The following is a 24,132-nucleotide window of genomic DNA, read 5'->3' as shown; positions in this document are numbered from 1 at the left end:
TTCTGATTGTTACTCTGCAAGCATCTACAAACAGAATGGCATGAGTGGTTGCAGTTACTCTTGGATACGTCTCGAGAAGCCCATCTTGTCAGGGTTTCCACTCAGCCCACGCTGTATTGTACAATGGTATTTAACCCCGTAATTGCACTTGCTAATGGAGGGGGGGTTGAAGAACACTGCCCCAAGATGTAATTGGTGTATAACCCTACCCGCATCTCAATTTTTGCTTGTTACGATGAGAATCAAAGCAATATTACAGATTGCACACACAGGCCATGAGGTAGATCCATTTTGTCACGCATATTAAAAACATGGCTGTTGGGAAAACATTTAGGTCATTTAGTGCTGTGACAAAAAGGGATGTGAAATTATCCTAAAACCCAAATAAAAATGACTGTATGAACCATTTTGAGCCATTAGATTCACTTTTCAAAATATAAAATTGCTAATAATACTTTTTATGTCTTGACAATGCTGGCTCACACCTAATATAAATGAAGTATAGTGGGCTGCTTAGGAGTTAAAAACTATAGCGAAGGATTATACATTTAATGAACTAAGCAGCAAACATCGCCTACACATTATCCTACTTCCATCCTCGTGGCTGCATCTCTTGTATTGGATCAAATGAAGGGAAACAGAATTCACAGAGGAAGAGGATCAAGCAAGACACGGGGAGACATCATTACGCTTGGCATGCCTTCTGTCTTGCTTACCTAATTTAAAACCAGTGTACATGTTCATTTGAAAGCATTGTGCCAGATCCTGTTAAAGATTTCTTCACGGCCATGATTAAAACATAATATAACATTGTTTTTAGTCAATATGTCGTTTGCACTATTTCTGCCTCACTAACTTTGCATCTGTTTAGTATTCAGTGTTCAATGCACAAAGAATGCATATTCTTCTCTCTCTCTCCCATACTGCTTCCATCACACCAAATTATCTATTTTATTAATATCCCCTTGCCTCCATTACCATTACCAAATGGAAGCTCGCTGGTTAGCACATTATTGTGAAGGAAACCTTCACATTCCATTTGAAAATGCCTTATAAAATATCTATGATAGATGCCGGTACGTGAAAATGTGCATGAAGGAATACATCTCTCTTCCCTCTCCAGGCTATTAGATGCATTTTTATTTCACTGTTGCTGGGGTTACCAATGCTTATGAGTTGTAGAGAGAGAGGGAAAAAAAAGAGCCCACCGGTGAGAGAGGCAGTCACCTGAGCAAATGAAAATAAATTGTGTTTAATACTCCATAGAGAGATGGATTTGATATATTTCAAACACGTGAAGTGTCCTTTAATTTAGAGCTGACATGACAAAGACAGGTACGGACACATTTTTCTGCGTACCTGTATAAATTTGGCTAATTTTCATGCGTTTAGGTATTATTTAATAGAGGCTAATTGACCGAAAATATCTAATTTCAGATTAATAAAATATTATTCCCTGTTTTACTATAGATCGTACCTGCTCATAAAAGCTACAGAAAAAATTCTTCCGCAAACTGAAGCATTGTTACAAATATATTATTTTTTTTTTTAAAAAAAGCTATATTTCAATATAGAGGTTCAATATACGGAGGTAGTAGATGGAAGAATAATGTCTTTTGGTCACTGGTATTTTTGACTCAATTTCTGTTTGGTCTTTAGTTGTGTATACCACATTAACAAGTATTTATACACTTCAATACCTCATAAAAGACATACAAAACTCCATAAAACATAATCATATCAAAGGGAAATCCTGTAAGATATAGGAGCCTCTGGTTTGAGATGAGGCCAGGGTCTGGTATTCATGGCCACATCTGGCAACAAGGCATTAGAAGAAGAAAAAAAAAACATGACATGGTAGCAAAGCAGACTTCATTGGACAATGCATCCTCAGATTACAGTTTCTACTACAATAAAACATCCAACAGGTATTATCATGGTGCAGTTTCTTGCTTTTCCAGTCAAAAACCCAAATGATAACACTGCTTAGCAAAACATAGCATTAGATTAAAAGAAAACACAAAAAAACAAACACACACATACACTAAAAGTAAACATAAAGAACTTAGTAGCAAATATCTTAGACACAAATGCAAGTGTGACTAAAATATTACTTCGAAGTGCTTTGTTATTTTGACATGTTAGGTCTATTACTACAATACAGTTTTATAAATTAAATCAGTACGTTTATAAATATGTTTTCTACATGTTAACTGACACCCTAAACATTTTCCTGCATTGCATCTGACAATTATTGTATGTTTTGTGTTACGCTTGGGATGCAGCAGTTGCGTGGAAATAAAGGTCGGTTTGAGGTTTCTGATAACTCTATGCTGAAGTCGGGGAATCCATGGTTGAGAGAATGCGCACAATTTCAGCTCTCTGGGTTGGTGAAATATGTTGTGTCATGTGCACGATAGAATCCATAGCAACTTCAGGGTTTTCTTGCACCAAGCTGTAAAAAGAAAATTGCAGTAAGCAAATATATTAAAACATGCAGGCAATGCATTTGGATTAAAGTAATATAAGCCATATATTAAATACATTTTTTTTTTTTAAATGTTAAGATCTTACATTTTTTTTTGTAAGGCCACTAGACTTCTAGAATTGCCTAAAATGAGGACGGTATAATAAGGTATCGGTATAGAAAGCATAAGTCTTTACAAATGAAGAGTATCTGCTTTGACATAAAGCCAGGAATTCCCTTATTATGCCTTGCCGTACACCCAAAAAATTCACCATCCACAGAAAAATTTCTCTGCAGAAGTGATTTGTCTATGGTAAAAAGGGGCCCCTGTGGGTGATCACACCATATCCAAAAATACATATTCATAGTAAAAATATTGGAATGCATTTTGACAATCCAGTGGTGGAACATATAAAGATAACATAACATAGAATTATGGAACCAGATCCATATTGGTCAATGGTCCAAGTAAAAAAATAAATAATAATAAAAAATAAATATATATATATATATATAGATATATATAGATATATCTAGATATATATATATATATATATATATAGCTATATATATATATCAAAGGGATATAGGTTGAACTTGATGGACTTTGGTCTTTTGTCAACCTTATGAACTATGTTACTATATATATATATATATACATATATATGAACTTAATTTTCCCCTGATTAAATTTCCTTGGAATTATGTTAATTGTTTTGTATGTGAGACTAATACTACGAGTTAAGATGTATGCCTTGTGTTTCAGTTATTAATTACAATTTACATTATATAATTTTACTGAAACAGATGTTTATGTAAATTCACACTCATACCTAAGACACACATGCTATGGCTACATTGTTCGTCGGGGGGGGGGGAATTGCAATTTTGTTATAATACATAGTCCGATTAACCCCTTACTAACCACAGCAGTAGGGAAACGCCAATGGTTTTGAAACCGAAAACTTTTTTTTTTTACTCTTTTTTACGTTCAAATAGCAAAGGCGTCTTTTAAATTTTAAAACCAATTTCTTTCTTTGCAGATTTCAAATACTTTATTTGCATACTCTAACAGTTGAGTATCAGCTGACACTTTTCTCTCATAGCTTTCATTTTTAGTTGAACAAGGAGTACAAGCATGTAATATATTGGTGGAGGTATTACTAATTTTTTTTTCTTTTGAAAGCCAGTAAAAATATGTGAGAAATTGTGTCAATAAAACTGTCAGCTTACATTCATTGTTGCACTGAATTAATGCAAACGGCTTTGTACTTTTGGCCAGTGATCTAAAAATAATGTCATTGACGGCTTTTTGCTTTTTTCCCCTGCAGCCAAAACAGTATGCAATGACAGTGTCAATTGCATCCTAATAACTGTGTGGTATCTTTCTGTAGCTTCGGGATATCTGAAGTTGATCTTAGGCAGCAATGTATTATAGCTGCCCCCATGTAATATCATTCGGCTAGGGTGGATGAAGTGCTCACAACAACTCTTGAAGGAGAAAATATTTTCATGTTGAGTCATGCTTCCGGAACGCAGTGTTCCTGCGCAGCCGAAGCAGACTTGGCTTTTCACAGCCGGAAAGAATTGAAGTTGAAATCATTAGTTGGTGATAATGCTTTATGATCCTAGGAGCCATTAATGCCTCAACACTTCTGGTCTTAAAGGTACATGTACAACCATGTTGTCCGGAATTAATTAACTGCAGGAGATATGCAATACAGTTGGTACTGAGCGTAAAGGGAGGTTAAAAAAAATAAATAAAAAAAATCTTTAAGAATCAAACTTATATTCATATAATGTATGTAGAGGTAAATAAAGCAAATTGCCGATGCATTTCTATTCTATTAAACAACAAAATATATTTTCTTTTTTCTATTTTCAGTTTTTATTAAAGAAAACAAGGCATCTCTTTGAATAAGTAAATACATTTGGGTGAATAACTTGACTGTAGAGTTATTGGATGCTCCTGGGGAACTTTTCATTCTTACTAAAACTCTAATCGCAGTTTCTATTATTCAATCACAAACAGCTATATTGGAGGCATGAATTCGTAAAAAAAAGAAAGGACTAGAGTTTTAAATGAGTTACAATTTAGTATCCATATGTCTCTTTACAACGAAACAAAATTATAAGAATAATAATAATATTCTGCACCAGGTAAATAACTAAAAAAAAGCTGCATCAATCCTTTAGTGTCTCTTCTATGGAAGCAATGTTTCCAGAATGTCAATGCCATTTTACAAAATTTCATTATTTACTTATATGTTTGTCTAAATCTGCCTAAGGAAACAGAAATAACCTAGTGAGGATCTACTATTACCTATGGACAACCTCATTTTGCGTTGTTAAAATAGAGCAGTATGTTGCTCTTAAAAGAGTGAGTGTAAAACCTACAGAAATTTATATGGAGATATTTTTATACCGGAATATAATACACTATATTCTATTTTATTTTTTGTGTTCATATTTTCAAGGAATTTGTACTCCCTTGTTCCATATGGAATCCTCAAAGATAAGTTGTTTGTTCTGGTGTGATAAAAGCCCTCTCTTCTATTTTTCATTTGAAATATAAAATTATGTTTGACAGAGAGACAACCCTTACATTAACCAGTTCTAAACCTCTGTGTATTATATACACACATAATATCTGGGTTGAAGCATATACACCACTTGCGTTGAGTTACCTGCGAATTTGCTTTAGTATATAATCCCTGGAGATGTACTTTATATTTTCATCCAGCACCGAGCGGGAACCCTCCTCTTCGGTCAGCTGCTTCTCCAGCCATTCAACAACATCTTTATTGTCATCCCACAAGTAAGCCTGCAAGCGGAGGAATTATTTTTATTTTATTATTATTTATTGTTTTATAAAGCGCTGTACAATTGAATCCATTTTATTATTCCTAGCAGAGAGGATATTCCCACTCTTCTTTGCAAAATAAACTGGGAATGGTAACTAGTAATACAACTGATCAGCAAACATACGGAAGGTGCACCATAGCAGTAAAGCAATGTAAGTCGCTATATAGTTACATATTTATTAGGCTCGCAAAAGGTTCAGAAATATATAAAAGAACAAAAAAAGCTGAACAAAGAAATTTAACTATATGTTCTGCCATGAAGGTCCTGATTATTTATCACACAGCACCACCAAGCTTTAGACACAACCAAAGCTAGATGCTGAGGGTCTGTCATCTCTAGCAGGTACATTTTGAACCAATTGACCAAGTGATGAGTATACGTGTTGTGAAAACCACGTCTTAAGTGCAGAACGACGAGCATCCTTGTCAGTCAGGAAAGGGATCTCTGCATGGACTGGAAACTGCTGGCTGCCTGGGACAAGCAAAAGCCATTCCTACCTCCAGGTATGTGACGGCTCCTAGAGCCAAGCCCATGCTACATGTAACCCCGTGTCTTTCTATAGAGAAAGGTAGACAACGTTTTTACATGCAAATGAACACATGGCCACCCATACAGCAGCTGGTCGCAATATAGTATGCGCCCCCTCTTCAAAAGAAGAAAGGAAAATACAAATAAAACTGAAAAAAATAAATATACATAACGGGACTCTGGTGTCTGTAAAGATACTAACAGGATTTCCAGTTATGCTGCGCTGCTCTCTGTTAAAGCAGTGAAAAAAACAAACAATAGTTATAAAGAAAAGTGAAAAATAGAAAAATAAGTAAAAAAAACCCCCCACAAAATAAAAACCATTTTACCATCCCGGAAAACGATATATCTACACATACATAAAAGGAAACCCTTTGCCTTCCACCAACACAAAAATATGAAATTATTGTATCCTATTGGTAGCTATGTTTATTACAAACTAAGGGATTTAGAAGAAGACAAGTTGTATATTATTTATAAACATATTTTATCAGGTTTTGTTGAGACTTTTTAGAACACTGTGAAACACTTATAACGCCAATCATTCTGCACTCACACAAAGAGGGATGTCAGAGGAAGAAATATGGACAAAGGGACCCAAAGACCCAAACACAGAACGTCTTTCCTAAAGAAGGCGCTTGAGACTATGAGAAGGGTGGAGTGTTCCGTGTTTTTGGTTCAGTATACGTACATTTAAATAAATGGTCACCCCTAATAAATACAATATTATGAGTTTGGGGACGTATTATTGATAGCATTATAGACCCTTTTTGATATGACGAATCAAATATATGCATTTAACACACAGTACTAAATATATGGACTTTATACATAGTATTGGTTCTGCTAATGGCTGATAACTAGATATTTTGAAAAGCAAAATTGATCAATCAAATGTACAAAGCTATTAGAACTAAGTGGAACAGTTAAAATGAGCAGAAAAAGGGAAATGTGTGTTCTACCTATTTAAAAGTGTTTAGTACTTTTATAGCTGTGTGTGAAGCATTCTGGGTAGATATGCCTCAGCTTTCATGTTGCCGGATGGATGGCTACATTATCATTTAAGAGTGTTTAAAACCTAATAGTTCCTCTCACTCCTCATTTTCTTTACAAATCATTTAGAAATCAGTTTGTTTTTGTCTCCCACAAAGCCAAGTTATACCATTAGTGCTCATTCATATTTATGTAATTTGGTTTGGGTAATTAAACACGGAGCTTGTGATTTAAAGGCACAATCCTTCTCTGTTATTGCTAAAACAAAATCTTAGCAACAATGAGTTTAGTGCATAATATAATAGTTGGGCACATAAAGGAAACATTTCGGTCAATTTGGCACCGCAGGAGAGGGTTGACCATAAAACCCCAAATACCCTGAGACTGCAAACACTAATTTGCCAGTTCAAATAGACGAAGTTCAATAACCATATATCGTTTTTGAGCATAAATAAAGTCATATATTTTAGACTGATATTTTGTTCTGCAATAGTGTGATGTGTCATTTAGTAAGAACAAAAAATGGACCCGGTATACCCAATTCCTTCTGTGGTCATGCTATCTTGTTAGGCTTGAACATTGTAATTTGCCAAATTCACTAAGCGTTATGGAACAGTAGGCTTCTCCTGCAAGAGGGACTAAGATGACTCGAATAATTCTTAGTATGGGAAGATTTATTCACTAATTTAGGTACGCATATGGGCCAATGTGGTCCTTCTTCATGAAAAGGTTCACTTGGTTTGGCTTCTTATAAAGATAATGAAGTCTGTGAGTTAAAACATTCAACCCACCTGCAAACTCGCTCCTCACCTCGAATGTCAAATCCCAAGTTGGGTTCCATTTTAGCCCTACTACAACTCTGAGTACTTTCTAATTAAAAATTAAATGTATTTTTAAAAACAGCATTGGCTGAAAGTGAAATAAAAGTGCATTTACAAAATGCAGCTTATCTTTAACTCTCATTAACTGGTTATTTTGTAGGGCTGCAAGAATGTTGGGCTTTACAAAAGAAAAGATAATATTTCTTTGTAATGTAGTGTTTGAGAGAAAATGTTTTTTTTTCTTTAATTTGTCTGGAGGCCCCTAATTTATAGTCCTAAAGGAAAGTAAATGGATCCAGATGGAATGTTTATATTATTTATGCAAAAACAGTATTTAATAATAGGTAGACAATCATAGCTCCAGCACAAGACATAGTAACAGGGACAGACATTGAACTTGGAATGGAGATTTGCTCTCAATCCTTAAAAACAAAGCCACTGGTTTTGGACTTGGGTGGTAAATAACGTACAGAGAGAATTCCATCATGCCCAACATTTCTATACCACTGGGGAATCTTGTGTAATAACTAAATAGCTAGACGTCGATAGATCTACCCAATAAAATTCAGACTGGTATTTTCTTCTACCATCAGACCATTTTCAGGTCTGAAGAACTACAGAAAGATTTGAGAGTGGGGCCTCTTGGAAATATATTTTTTAAATGTCATGTAAAAAAAACAAAACTGTTAAATTAATGAATAATGCAGAAATAAAAGAAACCTTTGTTGAGAGTGAGAGAGTATGTGTGTGTGTGTGTGTATGCATACCTGATTACATAAACTATATTTTGACCTTGTTTATATTTTTTTGATAGCACTGAAAGCCTAACCTTAAATTCCGAAGGAAATAAGCATGCACTGTACGAAAGAACTATAACTGATAAAGCAGCAGAAACTGTTTTAAGACAGCTCTGCTATATCTCCCAATGTATACCTTTTTTTACGAATGCCAGAGGAAAACACTGTTTATACCAACCAGCAAATCCACCTCAACTAGGAAAATATTTGTGCCAAGATTTGCATGCGATGCTTAACCATTCAAACACTACAATTCCGTTGTGAGCTGTTATGATTAACTACATCATAAAGCTATAGCAATGCAGAAAAATGCAGTCTAGGGAGCTTTGCATACATTATCTTGCTTTACCACTATGTGATATAAAACATGGACACCGGTTTGCCAGAGGAAAATAGAGCTTTTTCTGCAGATGTTAGGCGTTGAATGCCTCCACCTTTCAGACGTACCAGCTTCCTCTATATCTGAACAGAGATAAATGCACAGTAAAAACACACACAAAAAAAACCCTTACACCCGAGCTGCATAGCCAGCTTGTTGATGTATGTATTGCATATGTGTGTTTTTGACTCAGAAAAAGGAAATTACCAACTGTATCTTGAATGTTAAGATATCAATCATTGACTGTGCGAACAAGCGGACATGATTGTCCAAAACACATTATTGTGTATCTGATCTACACAGCAGTTTACCGGATAACAAAAGCTGATGATGGCCTGTAATCACCAAACATTTAGGGTTCCAAAATAAAATAATCACAATCAGTACACAACATGCAACATATGATTCAAAGGAGTTGTTCTGTTATTTTTCTATATGGATTATATATATTATATATTATATTAAGGAACAGTCATGTTGGGGTTTTTTTTTAAATGACTATTCCCTTCCGTCTTCCCTTGCACATTAGAGCACGTCTGTATAAAACACTTTCTGAATCTTCCAAGCTTGATGCATCTTTTGCCTTTCTGCCAAATGGAAAAACCTATTGGAAGTATGCAAACTCCATTTGCACCACATATACACAATGCCTGGGCACACATTGAGGAGGGCCATGTATAATGCATAATTCAATGGTTAAAGAGACTGCAGAATGTATTATACATGGCCAGGCATACTCTTCCTGCAGCAGAAGCTTACTGAGGATGGCCCGCCATACTGCATTGTGAAGTCAAGAAGCTGAAACATAACTATCCTACAAAATCTTTGATCAACACTCCCTTTAATGAATAAACCCTTTGTTTTTTCATAATCTTAGGAAGTATATGTCTAATGTCAGAGAACGTAACAGTTACTGCATGCTCTTACTATATAACATCAACCAAAATGTTTCCTGAAAGTACTTGCCATATTTGCCAATTACAGGTCTCTTTGCATGTGGCAAAATATGCTGTCGTTAGTAGCTAATTAGTTAATTTACTGTCAGTTTCGGTTTGTGACCTAATTAACTGTCATCTATGCAATTGCAAATTGCATAGAAGGATAATGTATTTTATTATGAACACATTTCTGCTTTTCATATACATATGTATGACTTTTAGGGCTGTAGAATGCTATGATACAATCATACCCAGGATACCCATTCTGAGTGCCTAGAAAAGAGGGACATCGTGTAAAGAAAAAGGAACAGAAAGATTTGGGTCAGAAGGAGGGACTGATCATCTTAAACAGAGACACTTGGGAAGTAAGGTGTGCTGTAGCACACTCTTTTGTTAGGCCAGATCAGGGTAAGAAACATTTTTTCTTCATGTGGTTGTGTTTACCTTTGCTAACGGAGGCAGAGTGATTTCTACAGCCACAAGGAAATAAATTACCAAAATGCCATATCATATTTTTAGAACTTTTTGCTGAAAGCTGAATTATAACAATATCCCTAGTCTGTTGGTTGTACTCATCGAAATAATACAAGCACAATGGCCCCAGTGACAGCCTAAAGCAGTGTTTGAATTATATGTTCATGCACTTGAAAACATAGATATAGTATAAACAAGTACAAAACTATTACACATAAATGTCTCAAGAAATGACTAAGGGAAAATGGCTATTCTTCTGTTTTGCTTGTAATGATTCAGTTTCATGTCTGTGATTTTGTTATTCCCCCCCACAGCCCTAAGATAAAAGGATTAGGGGTCCTTTGTTGGGCCCCTAGTAAAAACTCAAACATTGATGTGCTTTCACAACCGGGTTGGGAGCCACTTATGTAAAGGTAAAAAATATTTATGCCATTTATTTGCACAAATTATGCATACTAGAGGTCACTTTATATGTCAGTCATGTGAATAAATTGTGTATAAATATAGTTAGGAATTTACAGCCCTTCAGAATATTTCATAAACAGTGAGTCAAGGAGAAACTGCAGTATTCTGCAGCAAGACGTGCCGAGTTGGCCATCGTAATGCTTAGGTACAAACATCAGTAAGATGAAATTCCAGGACTCATTACGCAGCAACAACTAGGCCTTCCCTCAACTTATCCATAACTCACGGTTTGAGCTAATCCCTTTCATTAGGGGAACACTTGCTCAGTTGGCTCAATGGGTCACTTGAGATATGTTTCAAGATGAAAATCAACCACAACACCCTCATAAGAACATTTAGCTAATTGGTTGCTCAGCTTAGCTCTGATTGCAGATATTGTCTGCTCAGCAACCTGATCGTTTGTTGCACAAATCCTGAATCACAACACTGTAGTGCACTTTCATTCGCAAAAATAATACTAATATATACGCCATTCTCATAGCCTTCAAAGTGTTAATTGTATTATAGTTCTAGATAAGAATACAGATACGTGGATCAGAATTAATTTTTAAACCGTCCTGTGACCAAGGCAGGCCAAACTCTACCCTTTCAAGCAGAAATGTAAACTTATAGGTGAGTGAGGACAGGTACTATACTTGTTTTTAATGAGCTTGATATATCCCATACTTGGAATTGTGAATTATTAAATGTAAGTTAAGTTTTGAATGGTTAGAGTGGCGATAAATGCTTACATGTAGTAATTGCATTATTTTTAATAAACTAAAACACTCCATATGATTAGAAAAGAGTACTCGATACATGAACACTCATAAATAGACTGTATACATGTAAAAATACATTTTGCCCAGGGCCTCATTAGAATAATGATGGCTGTGTAGGTGGTGCTAAATTACAAATTGCTAAATTACAATTATATAAGTCATTAGCAGCAGAAGTCATTAATGTCAGCTTCAAATGTGCCACCTCTGCACAAATAAGCACTGGGGACCCCTGCACCACAGGGGCTGCAAAGGCCTACGTTATACCCCGTTCAAGAGATCAACCCATCCCTCCAGCAAGCAAAATATGCAAATTGTTTTTATTAAAGAACCAGTGATTTGATTTTATTCCAATTAACGTCTTTTATCTGCAGAGCTGGAGGCTGCCATTTTAGACAGTCATAGTTTGGGTGACTTCCCCAGTTCACCACAACAGGCTGACATTTATGGCCACACCAAAGAAGTCCAGCTTCATACTTTCCAATATAGACCTTCATTCATCAGAGTGTCTGGCTGGGTGATTAACACAGAGCCGTAACTTGGCGCTCTACTTAACTTTTCCAGCCCTGATTTAGATCCACTGCAAGCCCGCTCACAGCAGGGGATATGCCTTATAATAGCAGCATATCCACAAACAGATTTGTATACAAAATACCAATCCTTTTCTAATGGGATATTAAAAGCTCCAGAAATTGTCTTAGTACTATGTAGGCATGAAGAGAAGCATGTAACACTGATAAATACAGCATACTGCATTATTAAAACCAGCGCATCTAGCCTTATCAACCTAGTGACAGACCAGACAGCTGCTAATATATAAACAAGGTGTATGGGGGGGAAGGATCTAATGTAAAACCAGTTAAAATGTGCAAATCACAAAAAAAAGAAAGATTCAGGTTTTTTTCCTTGCTTTAAAATCCCAAACAAAGCGAGATTTATCCAGGAATCCCAACGCTTTTAGGTTGGGTGAATATTTAATACTGTTATTAATCATTTTTAATCCGTTTGCTTTTAATTAAGAAACAGCATGATGCTTTCCTATCAACATATGCCAGGGAGCAGATTAATTGTAGCTTAAGATAACTTGCCTTGATTGGTGTAATGTATTAGCTAACAAGACACAAACTCCTAAACACATGCAGACAGAGCCAAGAAATGCTCATTCACTTCCATCATCGACATGTTTTTATTTTCTTATCCCTCTCTTATTTTTGGACACATCTACCTTGAAGTCTCCTAAATACCACCGGGTAAAATTGTCCATCATGTCTTACGTGCAGGAACCCTAGTCAAGTTGAGGAAAGGACAACAAAGACCGCTGGGTCACCGAGGGAGAAAAAGTAAAAGGAGGCATTACAAGAAAGCCGCAGCATGCCATGTGCTGAAATATTGCTGTACGAGATAAGTCAACCTGCTGGGAAGTGAAGCTGAGCTGGGATTAGCAATGGGAGAACAGAGGAGGGAAAGAATGAAGGTGTGACACCAACAGTAATCATTTACTGTCAAGAAAACCAGCACCTTAGTATTAAGGGTTAACAAGTCAGGATTTAGAAATTTCTACTTGTGCTATTTTGAATTTGAATGTAATTACCACGTAGTTAAGTACAGTTTTATCTTACATTACAAATATGTAGGTTTTAACTGTTATTCATTGCGAATAGTTATTCATTTGTTCGGATCGCATTGCATTGACAGGAATGTGATGAGGCTGGTTTAAATGTTATTAACCAATAATTTGGATAGGTATCGATGTTGCATTGTTCATGGTAAGTTCAAGTAGTTAAGGAGACCTTGTAACTGAATCACATAGGATTTGTAGTAGTATTAGTAATTTGTTGCTTGGGCAATGTCATTTTGTATCAGGGCAAGCCAGTGTAGGCTTCAGTCCAAGCCTGACTCATGAAGGTGTTCTGTCATGATTTTGCTACCTTTACTAATAAGCTTTTCTTCTTTTGTGGGCAAGTAAGGTCCAGCACGGCTCATGCCACACATATGCCAGCTTGTTCACCTTCTGGTCTGTGGGTTGCCATTCTGAATAGGCCACTTTTCAAACGATTAACTGTAAATCCTGATTTAACTGAAAATTCTTCAAGAATTATTATTTTTAGAACTTTCTGCTAAAAACTGACTTACAACAATATCATAACTTTATGAAGGATGCTTACACAGTTAATATCACCCAACATTCTCGCTCCCGTTCTTGACTGGATTGGCTTTTTATGTAGTTCTTTAATAATTTTGTAGTGCTTCAATAAAAGTATTTCAATGTTTGTTTGTTTTTGTTCTTTTAAATATTATTAAGGAGCCCGAAACCCCCCCCCCCGCGCTAAAACTGCCTTCTTGGGATGTGCGGAATAGTATCAGTCTTCTGATGTCACTTGAAATATATAAATATTTATGAATATTTTGGTGACTGTTGAATGCATGATTAGATGAAGACAAACCAGCCGAACGCTGAGCCGAAGTGGCTCTAAATTCTATGGATTTCCTGCAGTGTTTCAGTCAAAAACAAAATTCATTCAATATATCAAATACAAACAGCATGAAGAGTTTTCTAAGGAGGCTCTGCGTTAGCTGGTGAAAAAGACATATAAATTACAATTTGAATTTTTATTTTGTTTATATAATTTTAAGCTGGATTTTTGCTGCACGTTATTGTTTTTTTTTTTTTCACATTTGATCAACCACTCATAAACAACAAAAATCCCTGGTTACACATACTTCAAATCTAATTATGTAATAAAATGAACTCCAGCAGCTCTATTCATTTAAGTAAACATAATCTTATTCTGGTCACTGCTAAATTTACATTCCAGCTCATTTTAAGCATGAGTTCAATATTTCAAAAAAAAAATAAATAAAAGGCTTAATAAGATGGGCCTTTATAGGCCTAAAAAGTACGATGAACAAGGAGAAAATGACCAGAACATTTGGAGCACTTTTTCAAATCATGAGGATAATAGACAACATTGAGTTAGGCAACCATTAAGCCGTTCCTCTTTTCCCAACATTAAATACATGAAGCCAAGGTGATATGCCTAGACTGTTGGCACCATTTAGTGCTGTGTATAAGATGTCAAAGCTAGCAAGCATATGTTCATGCTTTTGTGATCCATTACAGCACATTTTTTTTCCTCTATGATGAGGTACCCAGAATGATTCACGAGTACATGTCTAAACCAGAGATGCAAATTGTCTAGATGGAAGTAATAGGATTGGCACGTTGATGGTGTTGTTGTGTACAAAACATGGCATGCATTCAAAGGCTTAAACACAGACATAGAGACAATTCTTTTGATGACTATAAAAAACAATGCAACATTTGCAGTGTTGCTCCTATTCCCACCAATTGGTTTATCATGTTTAACACAACTGTATAAGAAACATCCTTCACTTTTAAGAACACAAGTATGACATTGCATGATATCACAATACATATTATTTTGTAATGCATCAAATTAAACATTGTTTGAGGAAAATGCAGTTCCATAGAATTACCACAGAAAATATTACACTACCATTTTCGTATTTTATTACCTTGACTGTTCCTTCCACTTCAACAAACCAACGTCTAAGCATAGCCTGTATTTGCCCATCGGTTAGCTCTGGATTGGCATTGTGGATCTTCTGTTTTACTACATCTTCCAATAACAGCCTCCTTAGCCTCCAATAGAAAAATGTTCTTGATGTCTTCCACTCTAGAATATCCTGTATTTTAAGAAAGTGGGGATAAAACATTAATATTAAATAATCTACATTTAAAAATCCGTTATGAGGAAAGGTCAGTTATATCCTTACAGTAATAACGCCCTTTTCCTGCATTCTGCCTGGGGTGTCGTGCAAGTCTGCAAACTGAACAGCCACTTGATGGTAGATGGGAATCAGAAACTCTTCTCTTTCCTTCAACTTGGTCTCGAGCTCCTTACGGTCAGCAGAACTAAGCTCTGGTGTCCCTGAAATATACAAGATGCAGTAGGTCAATATATTGTATAAAATATTAGCATCAGCAGCAAATAATGTTGTCACAAACAAAAACAGCACAACATTAAGATATAATTATACACAGGTACATGCACTGTCTCCCTTTTTCATGTTCTTCAGAATGGGAAAGTTTGGGCTGAAAGGTTTTTCACTAAGCTGTGGTTTCCAGATATGGCATATATCATATTCAGTCCTCGTAACCACAGTGAGTACACAGTGCAAAAAATGGATGTTCACACAAGTGCCAGAATTTAGTAATCTTTGCTGATTTTATGATATAAGGAGCATACCTTGTCATGTACCCATGTAAATAATGTTTAGTTAATTAATAACTAATAAGAAGAATAAGAAGAATAAGGATACTAGGTCTACATTATACTCTTATACCTGTCAGTAAACTTTTATAGGGGCTATGCTATACTAACTTCACCAGACCATGAACAACTCTACCATACATATACATGGATTCTATAAGCACTGCAACCCGTAGCATACACTTATCACATACATTATTTATCCCCATATACATTATAAGAGTTTCCCCTCTGGCCAATGTATTCCAAAATTTCTGACCCACAAGTATTTCCAGGGGATCTGGTCACTGTAGACTTCTGGCCCTATACGGACCACCTTAGGACTCTTCTGACGTTTTATTTAACAATAAGAGAATATACCATTGCCATGAGTTAAACATAGCATTTTATGAGAGTATGTGAAAGAGCTAAACCATTTGAAAACACTAGGTACTTTAAATTATATGTCAAACAGGCATTTCAATCTATATGACAAGCAGACCACTCAACAATCGAGCTATACCTTTGGAAATATTATCAAATATGCCAATGCTTGTTTTCTGCTTAATTTAAAAGCAGTGTCTATGAAGATTTCTGACTTCTGATCTGCCCTTCTTCATTCAAACCTTACTGGAGTGCAGAAGTGATTATCCTCTCATTGATTGTTTGTCAGGAGCACATGGCTCTCCTTGCTCTATTGAAAGCAGAAAGCTCTCGATCAATCGTTAATCTCTGTACAATTAAGCATCTTGAAATGATTCTTTCTTGAGCTTGCTCTGTCTGAAATGTTATAAGACAATTATTTTTTTCTTATTTATGAGATCTGGAGGATTTTCCAAAGCTCTTACAGCTTGTCAGTTTTCAGTGTATGTGTGCTGATGATATATGTTGTTGGTTGTAGGTTTTGACTGTAGATGCGGCAAATACATTTATTCAATTAACCAACAAAGGTTAACATTCTTCTGGGTTAACATTGTTTCCAAAGTTTCTAGGGGATGTATTAGTTATCATTTGGCAGAAAAAAACATTGGAATTTGTAAATCCTACAAAACCAAATGTTATAAGATCATATACCGTATTTCCCCATGTGTAAGACGCATCTTTTTTAGAAAAAATTGGGGTCTAAAAATTGGGTGCATCTTATACAGTGGTGGTAGATTTTTTTTTTAAACTAACTGCTGGTTACCATCTGCCGCGGCTGCACAGGAACCTGGTGGAGTCACGTGAATGCACATTGCATTCCTGTGCAGCTGCGTCGAGCAAGGCAGAGGGGAAACAGCGGCCCCCACGGAAGTCGGCGAGTGGCAGCAGAAGATTTGCAGTTCAGGTAAGGTTGGGGAGTAAATTGTATTGTATTGTATGTATGTTATCATGGATCCGTGTGTAGGGGGCACAGGGGGGCTGAAAGTGATGTGCATGTACTGGCTGCCTGAGCATGATAGGAGTGAGATTGCTAACAGTTGCTAGCATCAATCACACTCATATCATGCCCAGGCAGCCAGAACAATAACTTTATGTAATATTTTTTATTATTATTTTGGCCCCCCCAAAATGGGGGTGCATTTATACAAGGGGAAACACGGTATGTGTTAAATATTGTATATATGTGTCTTTCATAGGTTGTATACAATACTTACTACAGCACAAGCAGTTGTAGCAATGCTTAAGGCCAGGCCAGAGCTAAGCAATCAACTATTGTTCTCTTAAATACCAAAGTCCCTATACTAGCCTCTTATGGCTTATCACACTTTAAAGAAGGAGATCTAGAAGGAGATGACATCATTTAGTATTGGTTTTATGCCTTAAATCAATCACATGAGATTATATATATACATACATACATACATACATACATACACACACGCACATATAAAGTAATGGTAATAATGGTTTAAATTAAATAACAAGAATTGAAGCTCACTTATCAAGGTCAAACATTTTCTGTCTACCTTTGTCCTCTTTAAATAACAACACCAAATTATCTATTTCACTTTACAGATATATTATATTATATATTTTTTTTAAAAAAAAATACCTTAAATGTAGTCACTGAATTTGCTATATATTTTATTATTCACACGCTTAATTTTTTATTCATATTTCAAAAGGGAAGTTTCACTTTAACTGGGCTAATAAGAAAAAAAACCTCTACGAGTAATAAATCTACTAAAGGGTCCATCCTGCACCATGCTCTTATCTCGAATATCAATTTATACTCCCTCCAAAGCTAAAAATAATGGCTATGGAACAGGGGAAAAAAATAGAATTGTCTTAGGCCTATTGATTTGTGCGCCATTAAAAAGGGAAAATGGTGGGAAGCCAATGACAGCCCATATCAGCACTCTCTTACAAGTCTGCCAGCGAGGCAGTAATATTCTTTGTGCCCTTCTCTGATTACAACCTGCAAGCATGTCAGGGTTCAGGCAGGGTTTAATAAAGTTCCTGCAGCTGGAAACGGCCCAACGCCAGCATGAATCATGGGCTCTCATAACATTTAGTAGTAAACGGCTTTTCCTTAAATATGGCTAGCTTAACAGTTTAGACAAAATGACTGAGGCATTTTATCTCGACTCTCTTTTGCAATTGCATAAAAATGAACAGTTGCTGAACAGACTGCTTGGTTTATAGGTCACAGTTATTTCAGCATCAGATTTTTACTCCTTTACTGTCTTCCTCTCCAACCTGCACTTAGAGAGACTTAATTCTTCTTCTTTTTTTTGGTTATTAATTGCATTTATGCTACCTTTTATTTCTTCAACCACAATTCGTCTATAGAATTTCCAAACGGAGTCATGCAATTCCTATTTGAGATATGTGAATTGTGTGAAGTAGTTGTTACTGTAATACTCTTATCATTATCCCTGATTCCTGATCGTAGTAATTATTTCCTCAATTTTTCAGCCACACACACAACATAACCTTGAAAAGTCCCCAAGTTGTATTCATTTCAAGACAATAATTGCTACTATCTTAAGATAAAAGTCTTTAGTTTTTATTGGGACAGCATAGAAAAAGATGTAAAGCTCTGGAGCCTCATAGGCCTTTTTCTTCAGAGGTCTTTTGGACCAATACAGCTATATCCACTTTTCTTCAGTCTTCAACTATTTAAAACATTTTACTACTGTGGTAATCTGTCAACAGAATAACTATGTAATTATTGTGTTTCTGTGCTACGATTATATGTGGGGAAAAAAATGAATTCTAAGATGAAAGATAAGAGCCATTTTGGATAATAAAATATAAAAGCATTCATTTGTTCTAACTATTGGTTGACAAAGAATAGTAAATTTCTACTAGTTCAGAAGCTAGCCATTTGGGAAAAAAATGTAATACCACTAAATCCAAGTTCTAGAAGGAAACTTGACAACACTTGACAAACTAAAGTTGAAGAGCTGCTCTTCTATTCACTATGTGTCAACTCGATGTCAAGTTCAAAATTTAAAGTAATTTGTAGAGTTGGACTTGGCAGCTGTCGAGATATCAGTCGAAGTTAGAATTTAGAGTTTAACTGGTTCTTGGTCTCTCACCAGCTCAAGAAAGAGTCTTGTTGACATTGTCAAATTGGAGCCGATTTTCAAGTGTTTGTTAGTTGAGTTGTTGCACTCTCCATCTCAACTCTGAGGGAATTAAGAGTATTGATGTGTTAAACCGATTTGTAGTTTGCTCAAACTAGCGTTCAAGGTGACTTCAGTGAATACCTGAGATGCTCCATTAATGCTTTGATTTACGTTGACTATTAGCGAATAAACACCATGCTCTATGTAAACCAGGGCTCTACAGAAGTATACTTTCACTCAAACGGTGGACATTATATTCACTTGCACTTTAGATACACACCTAAAATTAATTCATTAAATGACTAAATTAATATATGTATTTGTACAGAATTTAGCTCCTGACTTTAACAACTCTTATCAGATGTTTCATTCTTTGTTATCCACAATTTTAGTGACTTTGGCAAAAGAACTAAATATTTTAAAAATGACAATCAGGAATCTTTATTGCAATGTGTTACATGTGTTACAGTACAAAGCATGACAAAAGAGGGTAAATGTAGGACTGGGGTAAGCAATGGGGAGGTACATTAGAAAGCATGCACATCTAATTAGAACCAACTAAAACTCTTTCTAGTTCGCATGCTGTATGGTCTGGCATGGCATTTAGAAGACAAAATGCTAGATATAAACGCACATTTTGGGTTCATATCAGGCTTTCTCAATTAAAATGAGAACAAACATTTCTCAAATGAGAACAAAAATAGATGAGCAAACACTGCATGTAACGTTAGAAAAAGTGTTCTGTTCAGTGGTCTGTCTAAACCTTAATTATCATTAAAAATAATTTAAAATGCATGGTTTGCATTAGGTTTCAATTCAAGTCCTTGCATGGAAATGGTACGGTTTCCATTCAACTCTCTGACTAATTCCAAAATAGAAATTGTAGATTCTAGAGTGCACAAGACACGTCAACATTAAATGCACTCTACTGACTTTTATGCCACCAAATTTCTTCTTCCTACTTCATCTATGCATTACAGGCCAACCCTGTATTAATTAACATAAATCTGTGTTCAATGTGTAATATGTTTAGGAAATCAATATATATTTGTAAATAAAAATATATTGGATCTAAATTTAGATGATTGTGGTGTTGTGGGATTGCTTTCTTATGTCCTAAAGGGATGAGTCTAATCATCACAATTGCACTAAAATCAGAAAACAGTATAACACACACACACACACACACACAAACACAAACACACAGTGGTGTACCCATTGAAGCGGCAGCCTATCACAATCACATCAGGTTCTGTTTGAATCTTATTAGATTTGCACTGAGCGCACTTTATTATTTTTTATTTTTCACTGTGTACTGTTTCTAATTATGTGGATGGGGAAACCACATATATAAGGTGCTGCTGGTGTATTTTGGTAGGCGCTAGAATAGTCGCTTTTTTTTTACACTATTTATTACTTATGAATGCCCGTTGCTATTTATATTATACCAAGACATACTATCATATATAGGGCCCTATATCAGAAAAGCCTACAAAATAAACCAAAAAAACACATAAATACAATAAAACGTAAGAAATCCTACCAAAATATGAAAGTAAACTATACTTTTGTACTAGACATTAATAACATTTTAAATATATATATGAATCATATAGAATTATTTTCACATACTCAGTTCATAAAGGCACATTTAGACAATAGCTTAGACAAGGTTTCATTTTTAGTAAACAAGAAAAATTAGAAATGATGAGAGGCTCTTCATGATTAAGAGGGTGACAAACTCTTAGGGGTTAAAAGAGGCAGTGAACCCCTGGCTAATGAGTAGAGATTCAGCAGGCAGTGTAAGATAAATGGGGCTCTCCTTGTTTCTGCTAGAGTCAGCATGAACTACGGCCCCACGGCTTGTTTGTGGCAAATGGAGTGCGCGAAATATCAAAGGGCAGTGATCCAGAAGAAGACCAACTTTGACAAATTTTAAATTGGCCAGAAAGAAAAAACCTGAGAAAAATTATACATTCCCTCCATTCTGCAATCTTCCCTTTCCCTAACTGTGCTACATTGAAAGACCAAACAATAGGGCAAAACAGCTAACATATATAGATGCACATGAGCCACACAGGAACGATTAATAATATGTTCCATAATTCCCTAATTTCTACAAATATTTTGAAAATTAAATATGCTTAACTGTGTTAAGTGTTGTCCTAAAGACCTAACTGTTAATTCTGTGAAAGAGATTAAATAACCGGCATGCTACTGACAAACCATAATGTGGGATTAATTGGAAGAGTTTATAAATGTATATATGTGTAGCACACTATGATTTGTGGTATAATGTTTTTGGAAGAATAAAAGGTAAAGATTCAGAGGTTTATTGTATTGTTTCTCCCATAGTCTCTCACCCAATCTCTCAGCCAGGTGAATGTAAACGGGATCCACGCGTCGCATGGTCTTCACAAGGTCCTTCCTTCTGAACTTTATTTCAACGGTTCCTTCTGCCTCTAAGACGCCTCCCCTTTAAAGAAAGATATATAGCATGATCTACTGTAGAAGTTATCCTCATTTTGTAAATAGGTATACTGAATTAGATGTTTTTCATTGTTCACACGTATATGTTTAGTATAAAAAAAAAAAAAAGAGCATGCCAATCATGAAATATTCATAGTTGCGAGGCAATGGCTGAAGACGAACTACCACTTATAACAACTTGACAATAAATTGTTCTTGTAACTGTTCAGTGGGGTAACTATTGTGGAAGGCAATCAAAATGAACATATATCATGCTCCTCTACTGCAAGGTATAAACGTTTATAAAAGAGATAAAAATAAAACAGTGTATGGTGTTAAAAGTAATAGAATGTAGAAGTAACATAAGGACCTTACCAGTGACAGGTCTTAATGTGGACATATCAATAAAATGTATGTCCTAATTCAATTAAAGTTTGTGAGTGATCAACAAATCAACAATCAAATGTCATTTTTTTTATACACAAATGTTTTACCTGCTCTCCTTGTCAGCATACATCTCCATGTGTCTTGGATTGATAGTAGGATCAATTACTACCCAGGAACCTCCTCTAAGTTCAGCTTGAGGTGGAATATACACTAGTACCGGTTGGAGGTATTCCCGTAGACCATCAACGATGTAGGCACCAAACTTAAGCACTTGATCATACATATCTGTAAACATAAAAAAAATTTTTTTATTTTGTTGGGTTCCTACATAAGTTCAGGGAAAATTAATATGCACATTTATTATATATGCATCAGAAACTGCACATATTTGTTATGTATGGTCTATCATGTTGCTTTTGTGTAAAATATTGTATCTTCTCCATAAACAATCTGTCGACAGTCTAGTCAGCAGATGTAAATATGCACAAACAGATGTATTAAACATGCTGAGAAAACAGTGGCTAAAACTTGCCTCTCTCCACTCGTTTCAAACTGTAATGAATCTTGTCACCAACAGCGATACTTTGGGAGTGAAACCCTGGAGAGCTTTGGACACAGGCACATTTAAAAACTGCTGTCTCCTTAATTCAAACTTTGGAATACCCTGTTATTATAACAATAAAGTGTAAACGTGTGTTGCCTTTAAAAATATAATATTCTATTTCCATGTAGCCCCTCAAGGATGTTTATTTGCATATGACCTTATTTCTTCTTTAACGTAGGGCAGCCAGTGATTGGATTGCATGTGTTAAATACCATAGCACTATGTCAAAGGTGTATTTTGGTTAAGCGCTGCCCTAGGCATGACCCTGGACAGTGTCCCAACTGCCCCAAGCGCTTACCATCATAGCCAATATTCTCTAGGCTGAGCACCAAGATATGATGTCATTCTGCCTCTTTTTTGTGGCAACAGGTAAGGTTGTTAAAGAGGCAGTGACAGCTAGGTATAGACATCCAAATAGTAACGAAACTGAAGATTAGAATCTCCTAAATTGGCCCATGGATCAGTAACCCACCACTCATTGTCCAACAGGGCAATCTTCCCCTGTTTTGTGCACACTTAGAACTGCTAATGTTGCTGTAGATCTAGCTGGCCTAGGTCATGCCACCGACTATGGTTGAAGATTTCTTGGTCCTCCTTTCACTTTTATTTCCCGACCCGCACCTCACACCCATGATTAATTTCATACATATTGTATCTCAATGGGTATGCTTGCCTGCCACTTATTGGTTCCACTGCCGAGCTGCAGCTTCCCCTAAAGGTAACTGATTTACTTCTTGTTTTTTTTCCAGTACAGGTTGAAAATGCATATTAATTTTCATAAAAAGTACTTTAATGTGCATTGCACATTAGCGGGGCTATCTGCAGCAGTAGGGTGTCTCTTTAAGAGTTCTTTTTGATACCACTTGACTGGAATATTAGGACCATTGAATTTTGGTTGGTTGGACTCCACTTTAATAATTTATAGTACAGCTGAGATATCCCATACCATGAGTCAAAATAGTCTGGCTATCCTTTAGTGATTACAACTACATACTTTGATAACTAAATGCATGTGTTATCCGATGCAACACGAAAATGTAAAATTCGTACATTAATAAATCTAGCATTTGGGCAAATTTCCTAAGATACTTGCTTTAAGGTCTATACTACTTTAAAAAAAAATATTGTGATATCTTTTTTCCCCCGCAGTAACAGATGGGTTAATGTAATACAAATTTACATCCTCGAAGAATATGCATGCTGAGTCTGGGGCCCCACTGCTAATTTCTAGTAAATTTCACGCTTGAAGTCTTACTGTTGTGGGTCATTGGCATTTCGTCTAAATAAACTGCTTCCAAATGGTTCTTTCATCTAAATATTCACTTGGTTTTTATAATTTAATTTTACATTATGCGG

The 24,132-nt window shown here is 35.7% G+C and overlaps 1 protein-coding gene across 1 annotated transcript in view; it reads right to left on the bottom strand.

Moving 5' to 3' along the window:
- Window positions 1-1,855: 1,855 nt before the first annotated feature.
- Window positions 1,856-24,132, bottom strand: part of ACACA (acetyl-CoA carboxylase alpha) — a 144,644-nt gene continuing 122,367 nt past the window's right edge. Inside the window, exons 50-55 of the mRNA XM_053457694.1 lie at window positions 22,280-22,457; window positions 21,680-21,792; window positions 15,284-15,438; window positions 15,023-15,193; window positions 5,155-5,291; window positions 1,856-2,455 (exon numbers count right to left, since the gene is read on the bottom strand). Of these exons, the coding sequence (XP_053313669.1) occupies window positions 2,329-2,455; window positions 5,155-5,291; window positions 15,023-15,193; window positions 15,284-15,438; window positions 21,680-21,792; window positions 22,280-22,457 (881 nt within the window). The 3' untranslated portion in view covers window positions 1,856-2,328. The remainder of the gene's footprint in view (window positions 2,456-5,154; window positions 5,292-15,022; window positions 15,194-15,283; window positions 15,439-21,679; window positions 21,793-22,279; window positions 22,458-24,132) is intronic.

This window comes from Spea bombifrons, chromosome 2 (assembly GCF_027358695.1).
Source record: "Spea bombifrons isolate aSpeBom1 chromosome 2, aSpeBom1.2.pri, whole genome shotgun sequence".
Classification (NCBI taxonomy): domain Eukaryota; kingdom Metazoa; phylum Chordata; class Amphibia; order Anura; family Pelobatidae; genus Spea; species Spea bombifrons.
The sequence above is the reverse complement of the archived record's forward strand: the minus strand, read 5'-3'. Positions and strand labels throughout refer to the sequence as shown.